Source organism: Oryzias latipes, chromosome 14, assembly GCF_053564925.1.
Source record: "Oryzias latipes strain Hd-rR chromosome 14, Olatipes_Hd-rR_3.1".
NCBI classification, from domain to species: Eukaryota; Metazoa; Chordata; class Actinopteri; order Beloniformes; family Adrianichthyidae; genus Oryzias; species Oryzias latipes.
In genome coordinates, this window is record NC_136250.1 from 20,183,083 (window position 1) to 20,202,957 (window position 19,875).

The following is a 19,875-nucleotide window of genomic DNA, read 5'->3' on the forward strand; positions in this document are numbered from 1 at the left end:
GCAGTGAGGTAGATTCAGGCCCCTGGACTCTTCTGCAGCGAGCCTCGCTCTTCTAGCTGCAGTCAAACCTCGACTTCTCCTGAATAGAAGTTGTCTGCTGAAGGCCGTCTTTCAGGATGCAATGTTCCTGCCAGAAAATATGCAACTTGGTCTTTTCTGTAGACCCTTAAGTACCCCCCACCATTGACGTTTAAGCGTTAATTTGATTCTGAGGGTTGAACCATTTCCCACACTGTCTTTTCTGAATGAGTCTTTATTCGCAAAAATACTCTTCTGGACAAACGACCAGCTCATAATTCTTTAAATTGTGTTTCTTGTCAGTGGTTTCTGGAAGTTTCCGGGATCATTTAGGAATGTCATTAACACAATCATCCCAAACAGGGATGCAGTGTCATCTGACATTCAGTAAAAGGCTTAGGCGGTTTCCCCTACACACAGACATGTCTTCTCTTTTTTATGTTTTTTTTTTTTTAAATGTGATGCACAGTAAAGTCTGCAGGTACCTGCAGAAGCATCTGTCCAAACAGTAACAAACAGCTGGAGGACACAGCTCTTATACTGTTGGGGAGCGTGATGACTAATGCATCCCAAAAGTACAAACCATGGTGTGAAATGCTCAAACGCACGACTGTAAACATCTCCTGTGGTCTGGCTGAACTGACTCTTTGGTATAATCATCATGAGGTGCAGTTAGATGCGGTTAAGTAACCAGATTAACCGAGTAATCTGGTTTCTTTAAAACACTGGTTTTCATAACCAGTGTAGATTGAAATTTCTTAGTAAATTAGCATTTCATGTGAGGTTCTTGCAGTGCATGGACACCTGCAAACTGACTTTTAGTTTCCCTCAGAAACTAAAACTTACCCGCATATAAAAATAAAAAAAGGCAGTTTTTAAGCCCAGAGGTGGAAGCATCATGATATGGGGCAGCTTTACATTAGGAACTAGTCCCCAAGTACTAATATATGGTAAGACAATGGTCCAAAACTGTCTATAGCAACAGAGTGACAGTGTGGTTGTTACAAATCCTTATCCTTAAACACAGCGCAGCTCAGAAACTTGACTTCCTTCTCTACTTTCCCCTCAAAGAGAGACAATTTTTAATTATCAGCAAAATCCTGTTTTTTCCTAAGATAGTTAAGAAGATTTGCATTTCACTGTCACACACCTTACTGGTCGAGGATCGGGATTCAGCAGGCCTTGATTTGAACTGAAATTAAGCTTACAACTACAACTCAAAAGAACAAATAATGACACGCGTATTTTACATCTGCAGGAAACACACCCAAAAAGAAACTCGAAGGATCCATCCCTCCCCAAGAACTCGGTCTCAGAGTTTCATCCCTTTTCATCTCAAGTCTGCAGTCCAAAGGATGGAAGTCCTGTTCCCAGCAGTCCACTTGTTCCAACCAGTTCTTCGTACCCTGCGACCAGCGGCAGAAAATACCCCTCTGACATCATACCATGCCGTCCCAGCCTCAGCGAACAACAGACATCTCAAGCAAGCCCCAATCGAAGCCCCAGCTTGGCACCAAACACGTCCCACACTGGGTCAAAATCTAGGTCTTCAGATCCTAAGAGCAAGAAGATGTTCTCGAGTTCTCAAACGCTCCAGGAAAACAAGCTTGAGAAAAACGTGGAGGAACTCAAAAAACCTGAGCTCAAACAAAAAGACAAGTTAGTGAAAAAAGAAAAAAGGAGTGACTTTAAAAGGAAGGAGAAGGAAAGAAGGAGGAGAAAAAAATTAGAGAAAAGACTAAGTGAGAAGAAAGACAAGAAAGAGAAATCAATCAAGAGAGAGCAAAAACTAGCATTGAAGAATAAAGTTGGAGAAAAAGAGTTTGCATGTTCCTCTGCTCCAACAGACGCCAAACGGAGTCGAGGACTGCCGACCTGTAAACCCAATCCCATGCAGTCAGAACCTCATCAACCCAGCCGTGGTCTCCAACAGAAGACCTCAAAACTGAAAAACGGCCCTCTTCCAAAGAAGGATCCTTGCTCCAACAACTCCCAGTCAGACAAAGAGCCAAAAATAAAGTTCCCGTCCCTCCTCTGTAAAAACGTTGCACCCGTTAGTGCAGAACCGCCTAGTAGTTTGGAGAAAATCGCACACGGCACAGATGCTCCACGGACAGGAGGTCTTGGTGCTCCAGATCTTCAGCCTGTTCCTGTGCTGGGAAACTCAGCAGAACCTGGGGAGAGCCTGGCCAACACTCCTCCTGTCCTCAGCTGGCAGGGCTCGCCGGTGTCCGATCTGGAAGAAGATGAGGAAGAGCTCGAAAAGGGCATGATGAGCAGACCTGTTCTGCAGCCGAGCCCCACCCATTGCTCCTCGCCACCGGAGAACGGAAGCAAGGAAGAGGAGGAGGCCTTCGAGGGAACACCTGATGATGACTCGAACGACAGCACAACTGAGCTCTGTGAGGCGCCCAGTGCAGTCAAAGAAGTTATAAAAGAGGAAGATGAGGAGAACAGCAAGAGAACGCTTCTGACTGAGCTCCACCAACATAAAAATGGTTTGGATGATGTCTTCAAGAACCTCGCCAATTTCCTCGGAGGCCAGAGGGTCACGTATAGAGGCGGTCCATTCGGTGGAGCACAGGGACGAGGAGGCAAGTTCTCATCCACCCTAGTGCCAAAGATTAATGGGCATGAGAATCAGGAACTCGCCCTAAAACCCTCCCCCACATCGTCTTCTGACTCCAGTAATCAGTCACCACCAAACACTACCTCAGACTCACATCTGAAAAGCTACTGTCTGCCATATTTAAGTGAGCCTGTCACTGGAATCAAGGAAAAGCAGAGAGAAATGGACATGGACGCTAAAATGAACCCGGAGGAGATGGGCACCAAGAAAATGCGAGCCGACTCGTCTCTTCTGGAAGGGTCGCTGAGTGCAGAGCTAAGAGTGACCACAACACATACGGCGTCCTTAACTAGCGTCATCACCGTCACCACTAAGGAAGAGAGAAAAAGCAGAGCGGAGCCGGGAAGCACAGCCACAAACAGGAAGAGAAAACAAAAGGCCAACAGTGGAGGACGAGACGACGCCAAGATTAAGACAAAATCTGAGCAACACAAGACAAAATCTGAGCAACACAAGACTAAACGTAAGCAAACGAAGGACTTGAAGACGAAGCGTGCTGTGTCCCTGCTGTGGGTCAAGTCCTCCAAACGTCTTTTTGAAGACGCAAACGGCCAGATTCCTCAGGAAAATCAAAACCCCAATAGCACATCAAAGGCTTGCAGAGCCGATGAAAAAATAGCCGCAGATAAGAAGATGGAGGTTGGAGAATCAGAGAAGAAGAAGTCCACTTCGGACACCAACGCCTCGGAATCTGCCTTATCTGGAACGATCACTTTGAAGTCGGGCTGTCCGTCATCGTCCAGCAGAGCTCCCAGTTCAGCAGCTTCAGTGGATCCCTTGAAACTCAAAGCAGCGTCTATGGGCTTGTTGAAGGAGGTGAAGATCGTCCTGGTTAAAATGAAAAACAACGGAAGGCAAACATTCCAGATATCGGAGCTGGAGGAGCGAAAAATCCCGCTTTCCGAAATCAGTATTGACAATACAGCCAGGGAGCTGATCACAGCATGCAGGTGAGGGATTTTCCTAAAACATTCTCGTGTCGTCGATCTTTTATTAATTTCATGTTATCTTTTGCAGGGGGGCAGTCAAGGAGGGGAAATTTAAGGAGTCGTATCTGCTTCCCGGCCTCACGGTGAAACCCATATTTGCTGTCAAGACGCCAATCCCTCGAGAAAAGCTGAACCCTCCAACACCAAGCATTTATGTGAGTCCGCTCCACATCTTAGGGATTCTGACTTATGGTTGTTGATCTTTGAGTTTGAACCACTGACTGTATATGAGAACTAGACCCATACTTTTGGCTCCAACCAAATGAGTTCATTTTAGTCGCCTTTCTTGGCATTGTGAACGCCGCCATGTTGGAGTCAGTAAGCAGTGATTGGTCCAAGTTTGTCTGAGTCAACAATTCTATGGCATCAACTCTCTCCAATCAGAAGTGAGCTTGTTGGAAGCAGGCTCTGGAGAATATGTCAATCCGACGTTTCGATTTTTTGATGTGGGACCACCTACTTCTATTGAGGCATCGGATTGGTCAGTTTATAATTTGAGTAACTGGAACTACAAAAAGTATCACGAAAAAAAGTAGGATTATCAAGAGAATGTTAAAAAAGGTATCTGCAAGAATTGTTATTTTGATGAGTAGAATGACAGCCGATCATTTCTCTACAGAAGGCTGTGGAATTATTGCTTAGGTGGGTACTTCCTATTTGGAACTTGAGGGGGGAGGGGTCACTCAGTCCAGTTCTCACGTATGGCTCCAAATGAACAATAAAACCTTCATGCCTCTGAAAAATAAACTGCATCCACTGTTCTTCTTTCTCTTTCGGCTTTTCCCATCAGGGGTCGCCACAGCGAATCATCCTTTTCCACCTCACTCTATCATGAACATCTTCTACCCTAACGTTAGCCAACTTCATGTCCTCTGTTAAGACATCCATATATCTCCTCTTTGGCCGTCCTCTTGCCCTCCGGCCAGGCAGCTCCATCTCCAACATCCTTCTACCAATATATCCACTATCCCTCCTCTGAACATGTCCAAACCATCTCAGTCTGGCTTCTCTGACTTTGTCGCTAACACAGGCAACGTGAGCCGTCCCTCTGATGTACTCGTTCCTTATCCTGTCTAACCTGGTCACTCCTAAGGAGAACCTCAACATCTTCATCTCCGCTACCTCCATCTCAGCCTCTTGTCTCTGTCTCACTGCTACCATCTCTAACCCATAGAGCAGAGCTGGTCTCACCACTGTCTTGTACACCTTTCCTTTGAGTCTTGCTGGCACTCTTCTGTCACACAACACTCCTGACACTTTCCTCCAACCGCTCCAACCTGCCTGCACTCGCCTCTTCACCTCTTTTCCACAATCCCCATCACACTGAACTGTTGACCCCAAGTACTTAAACTCCTGCACCTTCTTCACCTCAGCCCCCTGTAACCTAACGCTTCTACCTTGATCCCTCTCGTTCAGACACATGTATTCTGTCTTACTACGACTGACCTTCATACCTCTTCTTTCCAGAGCAAACCTCCACCTCTCTAGCTGTTCCCCCACCTGCTCTCTACTCTCACTGCAAATTACAATGTCATCCGCAAACATCATTGTCCAGGGAGATTCCTGTCTTACCTCGTCTGTCAGCCTGTCCATCAGCATAGCAAACAAAAAAGGACTCAAAGCTGATCCTTGGTGTAGTCCCACCTCCACCTTGAACTCCTCTGTCTGACCTACAGCACATCTCACCACCGTCATACTTGTCTCATACATGTCCTGAACTACTCTGACATACTTCTCTGCCACTCCAGACGACCTCATACAGTACCACAGCTCCTCCCTCGGCACCCTGTCATACGCCTTCTCTAAATCTACGAACACACAATGCAGCTCCTTCTGACCTTCTCTGTACTTTTCCATCAACATTCTCAAAGCAAAAATGGCATCAGTGGTGCTCTTACGGGGCATGAAACCATACTGCTGCTCACAAATGTCCACCTTCTTCCTAAGCCCGGCTTCCACTACTCTTTCCCACAGCTTCATTGTGTGGCTCATCAACTTTATTCCTCTATAGTTGCTGCAGTTCTGCATGTCACCCTTGTTCTTAAAGATCGGGACCAGAACGCTTCTCCTCCATTCCTCAGGCATCTTCTCACTCTCTAAAATCCTATTGAACAACCTTGTTAGAAATTCCACTGCTGTCTCTCCTAAGCACTTCCATACCTCCACAGGTACGTCATCAGGACCAACGGCCTTTCCGCTCTTCATCCTTTTCAGAGCCTTCCTAACCTCATCCTTTCCAATCTCTGCATCCACTGTTGACAAGAATAAATGTTTTGCGAATGAAAATACAACCAATATAAAGTTTTAAAATAACACTGTGAACCCCTGTTTTGATGTTAAGACTGGTTAGTGTGACTTTAAAACACTACAAATAAATAAAAAGAGTTTAAAAAATATCCAAAATATGGTTTTCTTTCCTGTTCCAAGTTAGGTTCAGACGTAAATATCTTCAGTAACATCTCCATAATGCATGTCTGTTTGCGTAAAATTTATGATTGTGTTCTGCTGTTTCTGCAGCTGGAGAGCAAGAGGGACGCCTTTTCTCCCATTCTGCTTCAGTTCTGCACCGATCCCAAAAATCCTGTTACTGTCATCCGAGGGTTGGCTGGGTCCCTCCGCCTTAGTAAGTTTTTACAGAACCAATTTTTGTTTATTTGTTTTTTAAATCACATTATTCTTAACAATCCGAATGCAAAGATTGGCACAAAATTTGACTGATGTCTCATAAAGCTTTGTCCCATTCAAGTCAATAATGGTTCATGAAGTTCCTTAATCTAAGAAAGGTGCAATTAAGATGTTTGGTCCACATCTCCCCCCTGTGGTACCAAGCGGAACCAAAACAAAGGGCCAAAAAGGGTCACTTTGGTCTTAAAAAGTTCCAGGTCTCTTCATACTTGAAGACATTTGGTGCAGCGTTTCCATGCTTTCAGTTTGTGTCTTTATTAAAGTCAGAATTTTCGTCCTGACTTTAACAAAAACCACCAAAAGATTGTCTCCATGAAATGGTGAGAAATTTATTTACAAGGAAAATGATAAAATATAACAAACATTAACTTAAGGAGGTGAAGCAAAAAGGCTTCAAGGTGAACCAAGGCCAAAACAACAACCAAAACCCTGCCCATCTAATTCCAGAGATTTTACCTGCAAAAGAAAAACGATGCCAAACATTAAATCCACAATATGTCTTTGATTTACATAAAAAATAAAGAAGGAAGGTTTATTTGGTGATTATGGAAAATCCTGAATCTTTGATAAATCTGCTCTAGAAAAAGTTTCAGTGTCTTGAACTATGAGAAGGGCATACTGGGTTCACTCGCTGTATCACGGTTCACCTTTCAAGGTCTGTTTCGCTGATTGTTTTTATTCTTACAGCACTTATGTTCTGTAAGAATTTAACACATTTACATACATCTTTTATCATGATCAGGGTTTCATTCTATAATCTTGAACTTTGAGAGTTTAAACAAGAGAGAAAAGTGTGAAAATGTTCGTGTCTGTCTTAACTTTAAAACTTCAGTAATAATTGTAAAAAAATCAAGTTGACGTCTTTGCTATAAAAGAGGGAGCGCTGTATTTGTCTTTAGTAAAGGATTCCTCCTAACTTATATGAATGTTTTTCTACTTAAGATCTCGGTCTGTTCTCCACCAAATCTCTGGTGGAAGCTAATTCGGATCACGCCGTGGAGGTGAGGACTCAAGTTCAGCAACCCGCTGATGAGAACTGGAACACCAGTGGCTCTGTGCAGACGTGGCCCTGTGAAAGCAGCCGCTCGCACACCACCATTTCAAAATACGCCCAATACCAGGCTTCCAGCTTCCAGGAGAGCCTGCAGGTAAAGACGTTTTCTCCGACCAAGCACATTTTCATCCTGAGTCATCAAATTAGTGCATTTACTTCTTAGGATTTAAACGTAGTGTGTTTTGTTGTCTGCAGACATGTTGCAAAGTTCCTGAATTTATCACTGTTTTCAGTTTTTACTTCTGTCCAGAAATAAAAAAGAGCAGATTAGGAACACATTTGGCAGCTTTATCTGAGACTTTTAGTCATTCTCACATTAAGCAAATGTGGCTTTTACTTATCTTACCAAGCAACTTGTATTGCGTCTCCCCCCTCCCACATCCTTGGGGTTTTAGGGCCTAAAAAAGGCCAGACCCTTCACAGCTGTCTTTAACTGAACACAATCAACCATTTTTATCGTGCATGCTGTACATTTGGTGTATCCTGGTCTTGTCTCCTATAATAATGAAACATTTTATACATGCTAGACTTATTCTGGAATGAACTGGATCCAATTATATTCAAACGCTAGAAATCGATCAAATTTTGCTTGATTTTGGCGTCCTAGCTACTGTTGAAATGACCTGCTCCAAAAAAATCTATAAATTTACAGTGGGGCCAAAAAGTATTTAGTCATCCATCAATCCTGCAAGTTCTCCAACTTAAAAAGATGAGAAGGGCCTGTAATTTTCATCATTGGTAAATCTCAACTATGAGAGACAAAAGGAAAAACTCCAGAAAATCACATTGTCTGATTTTTACAGAATTTATTTGTACATTATATCTTCTGTAAGAGGATCCTCTGTCCTCCACTCATTACCTGTATTAATGTTACCTGTTTGAACTGGTTATCTATATCAAAGACACCTGTCCACAACCTCAAACAGTCATACTCCAAACTCCACTATGGCCAAGAACAAAGAGCAGTCTAAGGACACCAGAAACTAAATTGTTGACCTGCATCAGGCTGGGAAGACTGAATCTGCAATAGATGAGAAGTTTGGTGTGAAGAAATCAACCGTGGGAGCAATTTTTAGGAAATGGAAGACATACAAGAAATCTGATAATCTCCCTCCCTCTGGGGCTCCCTATAAAATCTCACCCTATGGAGTCAAAATGATCACAAGAACGGTGAGCACAAATTCCAGAACCACACAGGGGGACCTAGTGACTGACCTGCAGAGAGCTGGGACCAAAGTAACAAAGGCTACCATCAGTAAGACACTACACCACCAGGGACTCAAACCCTGCAGTGCCAGACGTGTCCCCCTGCTAAAACCAGGACATGTGCAGGCCCGTCTAAAGTTTGCTAGAGAGCATTTGGATGATCCAGAAGAGGATTTGGAGAATGTAAATTCTGTAAAAATCAGAAAATACTTTTTTGACCCACTCTATCTATATTTATGTAATAAATTACACTGCTTTATTATGAAAATTAGATTTTAAACTGAGTCAGACCATATATTCTGAATTATTTAGGTTGATCAATTTTGATGAATATTTGAGATTACAACATAAAGTCCTCTGTTGTTTTTCCTTAAACAGCTTGTTGATAATGTTTGAGGTTCATTTTGAGCGGATCAGTAAAGAATAAATCATGGCACATTAGTGGCAACATCCATTGTCAGGAGTCTGTCGCTGAACGCTCACACCTTTCTGGAATTTACTCCATATATACTAGCGGAGCGTTTAGTGTAGTGGGAACACGCGTGTGCCATTCTACACGTCAATGAAGTGACGTACTTCAGGGCGACGAAGATTGGCTGACTACAATTGGGGGGAAAAAACAAATCTTTTTTGGTTAATTTTTGATGACCCATAATCTACCCACAATTCCTTTGAGATTGAAATCTCTTTAGATGTTAACCAGATTATATAAAAAAACACAACACAGATGTAGGTTTTTAGTGCAAAGCTGCTGGAAGTTTTCAGCAATCCGCTAAGCTCATGCAGATGTGTTTTAGGAGGAGAAAGGAAGTGAGAGTGAAGATGAAGAGGAGGAGACTGTGAAGGCTGCTCTAACACTCACCATCTGCAAAGGCAATCCCCCTTCAGTGACCAACAAGGCCACCTCTGCCCCTCATGTGACCAGCACGCCCAGGTTAGACCCCTTCACCCGCCGCTCCGTCCGAATCTTCTCTGAATGCAGCAATAACCGGGAAAATCACTTTTCTCCGCAGCTTTTTCTCTGACCAGAAAACAAGCAGGAAGATCATTAAATTCGGTACCAATATCGACCTTTCTGATCCTAAAAGGTGAGACCAGCTTTGCCCAGCTTACTGCGGTGTGATTTGTTCATCGCGTTACTGAGCGTGTTTGTTCGTTCAGGTGGAAGGCTCAGTTGCAGGAGCTGCTGAAGCTGCCGGCTTTCATGAGAGTGGAATCGAACAGCAACATGCTGAGTCTGGTCGGACAAACCATCCTGGGCATGAACACCGTTCAGCTGTACATGAAGGTGCCGGGCAGCCGCACGCCAGGTTAGCGAAAAGTGTTGTCTGTTTGAGTGTATAAAAAGGAATATTGTTCATTAAGCAGCTTTGTTTTTTTTTCCAGGTCATCAGGAGAACAACAACTTCTGCTCCGTCAACATCAACATCGGACCTGGCGACTGCGAGTGGTTTGCGGTCCATGAAAACTACTGGGAGACGATAAACAAATTCTGTGAAAAGTGAGTTCAGAAAGTGCTGACTCAGCTTCTGGACATTCTGTTACTTCATAGTTGCAAGAAAAAATCAGCTCAAAGTTGTGCCATAAATCAAACACCGACTTATACTAATATTTCAGACAGGGAATCTCTTTTTATTAAGGAACTGTCGCCCACATTAAAAAATGGCTATATTTTAAAGCCTTAAGATATATCGATACTGTAGTGCTGTCATGCAATACATTTTTGTGCGATTAATAAAACTATTTTAATTCTAACCTAATAATTGCTGTGAAAAGCCTAATTTTGAGGTCTTTTCATTTAAATTTGTGGCATTGTGGTGCAGGAAAAGATCAAACTACAACAAAAAAGTGGCTTTATGAAGTTTTCTTAATATAGCAACTTTCAACCTTTGCTTTTACACCAACAAGGGTTTTTAATTATCACAAATATTTAGGAGTAAAAAACAACAAAACATCAGGCATAGAGTGCTCTAATTTAACAGATAAAAACAGTTGGAAATCTTTCTGAGCAATCCACAGAATATTGACCACAAACTACAACATTAAATCCATAATATATGTTGACTTTTTTTTTTTTTTAAATATATGTTGACTTTAACGTCCCATGCGATCAGCACTCTGCGTACCCCATTCATTTAGAAGGAACACCTTATCGGGCTTTACTCCTTACATAATAGATAACATTTTTGGCGTTGAGGGAGTTCTGTGAAGAACTACAAAGTCGCACATTGATGAGGGCACAGCAGCGACGCGGCACATGCTGCATACACGGACCACTGACAGGGACACAGACGTGCACTGAGATCAGCTGAGTTCAATTAAAACGTTCATGCAAGTAAACAGCTGGACCTTAGGCTTCTTATATTTGACAACTCAAAAATAGTTATAGATTAAAAATTAGATTAAAGTAACTTTTTTTTTTTGAGCGCTAACTTGTCTGTAATTAATCGCAATTAATGAGCAAAGAAAAATAGGTTCAAAAGTCAGAGGAGGGAAAAGAGCCAAACAAAAATTGAAGTGACTTATTTGGCCACGCTGTCTTGTTTTTACACACTATTTTTGGTCTAAAATGTTTTTATTGGTTTTGTAAAATAAATGATCAATTTATGATTATTTTCTCAATATGCCTATTTCTTAATGTTGACTTTAACGTCCCATGCGATCAGCGCTCTGCGTACCCCATTCATTTAGAAGAAGAAGTATATTTACTTCTTTAAATGTAACTTTTAATGTACAATTTTAAGCACCAAAAACAACCAAATCCCCCCCCAATACACAAATGATACAAATTTAAAAATCCCACAATGGCTTTTAGAAAGAAGAGTTTCTGGTGTAACTGCTCAAACCAATTAATAGTTACTTATCAGTTGATTATTTTTCAATTTTAAATGAATGTTTTATTTAGGTTCCTTTGGAAACAGAAAAAGATTCCATACTGCCATCTGGTGTTTAGTGTTGTAATTACAGCAGTGATAAACCTCTTCAAATGCTTTTTTTTTTTTTTTTTTTTTTTGTACAGGCATGGAGTGGACTACCTCACAGGGTCCTGGTGGCCAGTACTTGAGGATCTTTACAGCTCCAACATCCCCGTGTACCGCTTCATCCAGAGACCGGGGGACCTGGTTTGGATCAATGCAGGGACGGTTCACTGGGTTCAGGCTGTCGGCTGGTGCAACAACATCGCCTGGAATGTCGGACCGCTCAACTGTGAGTTCCATCAAGGAAGATCCAAAAACATACATCTTTAGATAAAAGGTTTTTTCTATCTTTAAACTATTTGACTTCTTGCTCCCACAGCGTACCAATATCAACTGGCCCTGGAGCGCTTTGAGTGGAATGAAGTGAAAAAGGTCAAGTCAATAGTTCCCATGATCCACGTTTCATGGAATGTGGCTCGCTTGGTCAAGATCACCGATGAGGACACCTTCAAGATGATAAAGTAAGGCGTTCATCTGCATCATTCTTGCATGATTGAACTGCTTGGTTCTCATTCGTGTTCCTCGCAGACATTGCCTGATGCAGTCCATCAAGCACATCCAGATTCTGAGAGAGCAGCTGGTGGCAGCCGGAAAGAAGATCTGCTTCCAGCCCCGTGTGAAGGACGAACCAGCCTACTACTGCAACGAATGCGATGTGAGTCCCTCCTCCTCCTCCTCCTCTTCCTCCATCATCATCATCATCCTCCTCCTGAATGCACCACAAACAGAGCTGTTTCTGTGCAGGTGGAGGTGTTCAACCTGCTGTTTGTGACCACTGACAGCAGCACTAAGAGGACCTACGAGGTGCACTGTGAGGACTGCGCTCGAGCTAAAAGCTCCTCTCTGGCTGGAGTCGTGGTGCTAGAACAATATCGAACGGAGGATCTGATGAGAATCTACGACAACTTTGTGCTGGTTAGTATCACCGTGTCCCTTCACTTCCTTAGCATCATAAGCTACTGATTCAAGCTAGCAGTGTCCAAAACCCATGAAGCATGAACTTCAACACTAGTACCAAACAAATGGAGTTTGGAGGTTAAATATTGTCAAAATGTTCATTTTTACTTTCTGCCTTGTCATAAAAAACTAAATGTTTTTACGGGTTTTGACATTTTCATCTCAAAAACTTTGATTTCAGATGTGATTAACTTGTTTTATCATTGGCCTAATAACTGTTTCAAGAGAATTTGATATTTTTCTGTGTCCTTACTTAACTCTCAATAAAAATAAACACATTTGGACACAGGGAGCATGTATTTCAAATGTTTTTAGCTTCCTTCAGCCGTCCTCAACTCTCCTCCATCATTTGATTCATTTTTAGTCTTTCATGGAGCCTTTTCTCAGCTGCCGTTGTTGTTTTTGCTTTTGGAAAATGGTTTAAAGCTAATTTAACCTTTAGCATTTTTTATTCTTAGTGCGAATCAATAAACAACTTTTGACCATTTCTGAACTTCTGCTGTTGAAATTTTATTCACATGAACTATTTTTTAGTTTTTAGTGCACTAGAGGTTCTTTAACTTTCTTTAACAAAGTCTTTCGTGCCTTTGCTGAAACTTAGGGATCATTTTTTTAAGCAGTTTTGGAACTTTTTATACAAATTTCAAATGTATTTTCAATTTCCGGCTCATATTTAGTATTTCAATATTTGTTTTTTCTGCTTTAGCATTGGCACTAGCTACATTTTGAAGCACTGTTTAAATTGAATAAGAATCGTTTCAGCTGCTCATCCCTTTTCTTTTCATTTAGACATTATCATTTGTTAATTTTTCCATCTTTTCAGCCCATGGTGACCTGAATGTAACAGAAGAGCATCAGAAATGTGTTCTTTGGTCTCCACCTGGTCTGTCGTCTGTTCCATATCCTCTTAAGGAAAACTGGATCTGGGTTTCTATGGGTTGGAAAGATTCTGTACCTTTTAGTCCGTGTTTCAAAATTGAAGACTTTTTAGAATCGTTTTTTTTTTTTTTTCATAATTTAGTTAAATATTGAGTTATTTTGTTTCTTCTTTTTTTCCATTTTTTTGTGTAATCATTTTATTTCAATTGACAAATGTTTGAAAAATGCTGAAAGGGATTTTTATAAAATGACTTTCGGTGCAACTTCAGGTCAGCTTCTGTCAGAAAAAGAAGACAGAATAATTGTTTATAATTGGACAATTATTCAAAAGCTGCTCTTGTTTAGAAGAAAAGTCTTTTATTGTTCTGCACTTAAAGCCTCTTTTTTTTTTAGTGTCTTTGAACCTCAGTAGAGTCAGTTGTGGCGTTGAACCACCGACTCCAGCAGTACTGTTACGGCTTTGATATAAAACTCACTGGCCAACTATCAGAAACTTCCCAAAGTTGTAGGCTGACAGAAGCAGTTTGGCTCCAAACCTTTATTTTTAGCTGCACTGAACAAATACGCAGAGAGCAATGACCTCAGGTTCGTTTTATCTAAATGTTGGAGTTTTTTTTTTTTTTGAAGAAGGTCAATCTTCTCAGCAAAGATGTTTGATTGACGGTGAAAGTTTAGAAGTGAAACCAAATCCAGAGAAGCAGAAGTGCAGCAGAGGCTTATCAAGGCCACATCTACAGACCCCCAAAGATCCCATCAGGAATTCCTGTCTGCTTTCAAATACGCTAGAGGTCTGGATGGAAGGAGAAGGTTTTTAACATACCAGCTTACTCCTAATAGGATCCAGGTTAGTCTTTTAACCTTTGGTCATGTCAACATTTTCAATCTATGGATACCAGAAAACACAACAGAGGCTGTTTTTATTGGCTGCTGCATTCCAGCTTTAGGAAAAACCCTCCAGCTCAAAATACAAAACATAGTTTGTTTGTCCTCTGATGACTGAGGACACAGAAAAAGAAAACTACGCTGAATATGGCATTTCTGAGTATTTCTTTGTTCAAATGGTGAATCAGGCGCAGACGAAAAATGCTGTTAGAAAAAAAAAGCTTATTTTTGAGGTAGAAAATACGATGGGTGGGGCAACCAGCTCCCTGCTCCGCTGGGCTGGTATCTGGCTCTAAACTGTACGGCCGGATAGGGTGTGTAAACAGAGAGCTCTCAGCAACAGCAAGGGTGAAGCGAGATGGGGTTGACCCTATCAAAGGTCCCGCCCACAATTCAGAAGTGAATTTGGAAAGAACTACTGCAGAAAACAGTTTTTGTTTATTTTTTGACTAAACATGGTAATATCGTAACCAAACGTCCGCTGGACTTTTGAGCGTTCCAGTTTGGAGAACGCTCTGAAAATAACTCCAAAGATGATCAGAGTGGGACTGTAACGAACCTGTGCCCTAAAAGTGTTTGTTTGATCATGAGAAGCACATTTTTTTAGGAGGTACCAGTGGATGCTGGTGGGTCTTTTGGGCTTTACTGATGTGAATCCAAGGCGTTTGTTTCCGTTGGTAACCACTCCTCCACTATGCTGTCTGTTTTTCAGGCTCCTCCCCCGGTTACAAAGTGAGAGCCTCCAGCGTCACACGCCTCTCAGCCATAAACCAAAACTCTAACGGCAGCACAAGCGTTGCGTTGCGTTCCCTCCGTTCCTGCAAACACTCTCCTCAATCAGCCAATCACGTTTACATCTCACATCCTGGTGCGGAGACTCAGCCGGTCCGGCTGCAGCTCACTGTCTTCCCCGTTCCAGCTGCAGTCCGGACGCCTGATTTCAATTGGAGTGACTAGACTGGTTCCCCTCAACCAAGAAATATCAGGTCAAATACTGTATGTTCAACGGACACTGCTGTGATTCAGAAGCATCGAGTAGCTGGTTCTGTGTGTCGATTCAGGTACTTTTATGCAAAGTCAGTAGAACTTTTTAATATTGTTGTTATTCTGACACCAATCTAGTTATTCCACATGTCCATTCGTTGGCTGTGATTCTAACGTACCAGCAGGGGAACGGCTTCACACAGAAGTAGCTGATTGTCACCTTTAGCATCGTAATGGTTCATGTTTTTTATTGGTTTGTTTTTTACATATTCAGGTAATTCTGACATTTTCTAACTCCTGTCTGTAAACTCTCTTTGAGGTGCTAATCTAATCTTATTTATTCTTCTTAAAAAAAAAAAAAAACATTTTACCAGCCTACAAGTACACCACATTGGCCTTGTGAACTGTATTTAGAGGAGATCAAATACACAAATGAGGTGTTATGTTTGTATTAGACACAAAAAAAAAAAAAGAATTGGAAACCTTTTGTCAGTTTCTCTGAAATGCGGGTGACCTAAAGGACTAAAATTCTTAGTTGGAAATCAAGTATTTAACGAGAAAACATGTTTTTGGTGTCCAGCAAAGTGATGTTCAATGTGGTTTGTATGGCACACAAAGAAAACAGACGTACACTTGTGTCATTTTTACTCTTAAAATGGGGAAAAACATCCCAAGTTTATACCTCTTTTCTTTTATTACAGTGGTCATGTTTCTAGATGACAAAATGACGGAGGAAGATTAGAGTCACTGGAGAAAACAAATGTGAGGAAATTCTGATTTTCTCTTTTTAAAGATTTTAGAAAAAGAGTTTAAAGGAATAGTTCTAACTCTAACTTTATTCTCAAAATTCTAATTAAAAAGTCATGATTTCTAATTTCATTTGAGAAATCTGAAGAAACGTTTACAAAAGGAAATTTAGAGTCAGAGTCACTAAATGTCAGAGACTAAATGAATGAATATAGAAGTGAGAATCTTATTCACATGTTTTGACAATTATTTTAACAATTTAAACTTTAGGCTCAAAATCATGGGAAAAATTTAGAATCCAACTTTGGTTTTAGTTTTTGTAGAAAAATTATCCGAATTTGACTTTAAACCAAGAAATTGGAGAAAAAAAAAGGTTATAAATCTTAGTTTGGTTCTAATTTTTTTAATAATGGTCATAAATTGATTTAAAAAAAAGTAAAAAATAATAACTTGGGTTTTAGGGTTTTGGTAAAAATGTGTAAGAAATTGATCTTAATCTCTGAATTTTGAGAAAAAAGGACTTAAGTTTTAGATTTTATTAAGAAAATTGGTCTTTGATGACTTTAATCCAAGAACGTTTGAACAAATAATTGATAATCAAACTTCAGGTAATGGTTTATGGTGAAAAAATGTAAGAAATTGACCTTAATCCCTGAATTTTAGGGGAAAAAAATGTGACAAGTTTTAGATTTCCTCATTACAATGACAAGTAAATAACCTTTATCTAAAAATCTTGGGGTGAAAAGTGAGTAATGTAACTTTAGTCCAATTTTTTTGATTATTTCGGAAAACTTTTTAAGACAATTGACCTTAATCCTTAAATTTTGGGATTAAGTTAAAAAAAATCTGACTTTGGTTTTAGATTTTTTTAAGAAAAATGGCCAAAAATGAATCCAAGAATTTTGGTGAGAAAAAGTTAGAATTCTTACTTTGGTTTTAGTTTTTTAGGGAAAATTTTTAAGAAATTGACCTTAATCCCTGAATTTTGGGATTAAGTTAAAAGAAATCTGTCTCTGGTTTAAGATTTCTTTGGAAAAATGATCATAAATTGACTTTAATCCAAGAATTTTGAGAAAAAAGTTAGTTTGGAAGAATAAAAATCTGATTAAAATGTCAGAATTTCCTAACAACGAGTTTCTTTTTCTCCATGTGTGGAATCTTCCGGTAGAAAGTGAGAAACTGTAACTTGTGGCTGAAAGTCACTGTGGTGTGGATGGATGGGGTGCAGAGGGGAGGGGATCCACTGCTGACGTGCTTTTTAACACATTTCATGTTTAAAAAAAAAAAAGCCAACTGCATCTGTGAAAAACAGAATCCAGCTTTTTAAGATCTGATAAACAAATGCAGTTGTTTTCAGCCCCCAGTCCTCTTTTGTACCAGGAATCCCCCTTTTCCTGTTTTCAGAACTGGAACCTCAGACGTTCTGAAAACAGCTGGATAAACTGAACAGACGGCTGTTTTTGTTTGTTTGTTGTTGTTGTTTTTCTGCAGCAGTTTGGATGAATTCCCCTCATCGGTGAGTTTGTGAGCACACCTCTGCCCCCCTCCTTCATCCGTGCACATCCTGTCATGTACATACTGGATCTGTTTCCTTAAAAAAAAAGAAAGTTATTTTGTTTTCTTCTCTTCTAACACGAGCTGGAAATGATCCTGTTTAAATTACTGCATGGGGGGGGGGGCATTCCTCCCCTCCTTTATACCTCCTTTTGTTGTTGTTTTTCTCAGTCTTTTGGATTATTATTTTTTCCTCATGGAGAATATGAAAACACCCTGTAAATGGTCACATTTATTTATACTGTAAATGGTTGGTTTCTGAAATATTTATTGCATATCAAAGGACGCTTCACTTGAGGAGGGGCTACAAGGTATTTTCAAAGCTGTAGTGTGGTGGTAGTGTGGACAGGGGCAGTGCAATCAGGGGGGGCAGTTGAATTTATTGGTTTTTTTTTTCATGGTGCTAGACCCCCTCTTTGCCCCGATGCCCCTTTCATCGACAGAAGATGCTATTCGAAGCAACAATCTGGTGCTTGGAGCTGTTTTAGTGCAGTTCAGCCATTACACCAATGGAACCACGTCTTTGTACTGTATAACAACCAGATCCCGCTTATGGTTTTTTCAAATCTCTTTTCTGTTGTATGAAATTCATAACCTTCTTCTGTGGCATTAGTGGTTTTACGATGAGCATTAACCGTAGTTGTACTTCTTGACACTTTTGCAGAGACTTTTAGGGATTTGACTTTTTAATGGCGTCAAGGTTTTCCTCCCGTCTCGTCCTCCTCATCAGTATTATTTGGAGGACCTAACAACTATTTTTGTTTGTCTATTTGATTTATGCTGCACTTGTTTCCAAAAGATTCTCACATGGACAAAAAAAAAAGAAAACCTGAGCCAGACCTGTCTTAAATCCCTCTGTGATTTTCTGTGACATATTGTATTGTTGTTCAAGATAATAAAAATAAAAATGTTTTGATAAATGATGGAATAAAGACGTCTCTGCATTGTACCAAAAGTGTTCTGAAAGATTTCTGCATATAAAGTTCTCCCTTTCCACATCTACCTGCAGCCGTCTAATCTTTAGATATCTTTAGATTTCAATTTTTCAATTATTAACTATGAAAAAAGGCTACAAGAAGATGTCAAAAGTGACTTTTTCGTTAGAGTGGGTCTTTAACCCTTGTGCTATCTTATATGACCCCACACTTACATTGACGTGTTCTCCCTACCATGACAAAGGTGGATAAAGGTGGAAAGATTTCATGTAATCCATGGACACCAGTGAAGATCACAAATCCTTGAAGAAAAAAGGTTCAGAGCACTGTCTAGTGGGTCTAGATCAGTGTTTTTTCAACCTTTTCTGAGCCGCGGCACACTTTAAGCTTAAAAAAATCCCGCGGCACACCAGCATCCAAAAATGGAAAAAAAAGGAGAAACTCATAGTCTGTATTGATCTACAGCCCCTCCACAATCTCACATGCATTTTTGTGATAATTATTGCAGAAAAAGCTGGAAGCTGCAGCTGTTTTTCTAAAAGATGCAATAAAAGTTAAGAAGATTTAAAAAAAGTTTGAAGTGTGTTCGTTGTTTTCAAGACGTTTAACAACAGAACTCCTTTTACGCTGTCACTCTCACAACCCAATGCATCATGGGAGATGTAGTGCATAAAAACGGCCGGCGGATATCGCTTTTCGGAGCTTCATGGTTTTGTTCACTTGTTCCACGGTCTGATACCGGATTCTGTGGAAAGCTACACCGCTAAAGACGAGCTTTAGCTGGTATTTTTGTTAGAACTGAGCGACTTTACGAGCTAAATCGAGACAAGGAAGTGAAGACTTTAACCACTTCTGATTGGGCAGACTGATGACATGTGATCAAGCCTTCAAGAATGATTGGTGGAGACAGGTAAAGGGGCGGGACCTTTCCTAAATACAGCCGGAGCTGCAGCTGAATCGCGCTGCCGTCCTTCTTATCAAAATGTCTTTAATAAAATAAAATAAACGCAAAGAAAAAGTATTTTACGATCTTTTATATTCCTAACTCCTCAGTGTTTTATCAGGGCCTGTTTGGATGAACACAGAGCTGAAATCCTGGAGATGGGAAATGTTTTTAGATCAGTTAATGAGGGCAATTTTCCACGGCACACTTGACCATCTCCCACGGCACACTAGTGTGCCGCGGCACACTGGTTGAAAAACACTGGTCTAGATGACCCAACGTTAAAGTGCCTAGGATAGCACAAGGGTTACGAACATTGGACTGTGGGAGGAAACCAGAGTTCTCAGAAAAAAGTCTCACATGCAACTACCACACAGAAAGAAAAAAAAAACTCAGCTGGGATTTGAACCAGAGACTAACCGTGCAGCCTGCAAT

The 19,875-nt window shown here is 40.7% G+C and overlaps 1 protein-coding gene across 3 annotated transcripts in view; it reads left to right on the top strand.

The window, feature by feature from the left end:
• Window positions 1–18,517, top strand: part of kdm6bb (lysine (K)-specific demethylase 6B, b) — a 38,797-nt gene extending 20,280 nt beyond the window's left edge. For all 3 annotated transcript variants that reach the window (XM_023962751.2, XM_023962752.2, XM_078930643.1), the window contains 13 exons: window positions 1,277–3,597; window positions 3,665–3,791; window positions 6,154–6,259; window positions 7,264–7,469; window positions 9,379–9,515; window positions 9,595–9,669; window positions 9,743–9,891; window positions 9,968–10,082; window positions 11,601–11,788; window positions 11,879–12,020; window positions 12,088–12,214; window positions 12,304–12,474; window positions 14,990–18,517. In XM_023962751.2, coding sequence (XP_023818519.1) covers window positions 1,277–3,597; window positions 3,665–3,791; window positions 6,154–6,259; window positions 7,264–7,469; window positions 9,379–9,515; window positions 9,595–9,669; window positions 9,743–9,891; window positions 9,968–10,082; window positions 11,601–11,788; window positions 11,879–12,020; window positions 12,088–12,214; window positions 12,304–12,474; window positions 14,990–15,013 — 3,888 coding nt within the window. In that variant the 3' untranslated portion in view covers window positions 15,014–18,517. The remainder of the gene's footprint in view (window positions 1–1,276; window positions 3,598–3,664; window positions 3,792–6,153; window positions 6,260–7,263; window positions 7,470–9,378; window positions 9,516–9,594; window positions 9,670–9,742; window positions 9,892–9,967; window positions 10,083–11,600; window positions 11,789–11,878; window positions 12,021–12,087; window positions 12,215–12,303; window positions 12,475–14,989) is intronic.
• Window positions 18,518–19,875: the final 1,358 nt, after the last annotated feature.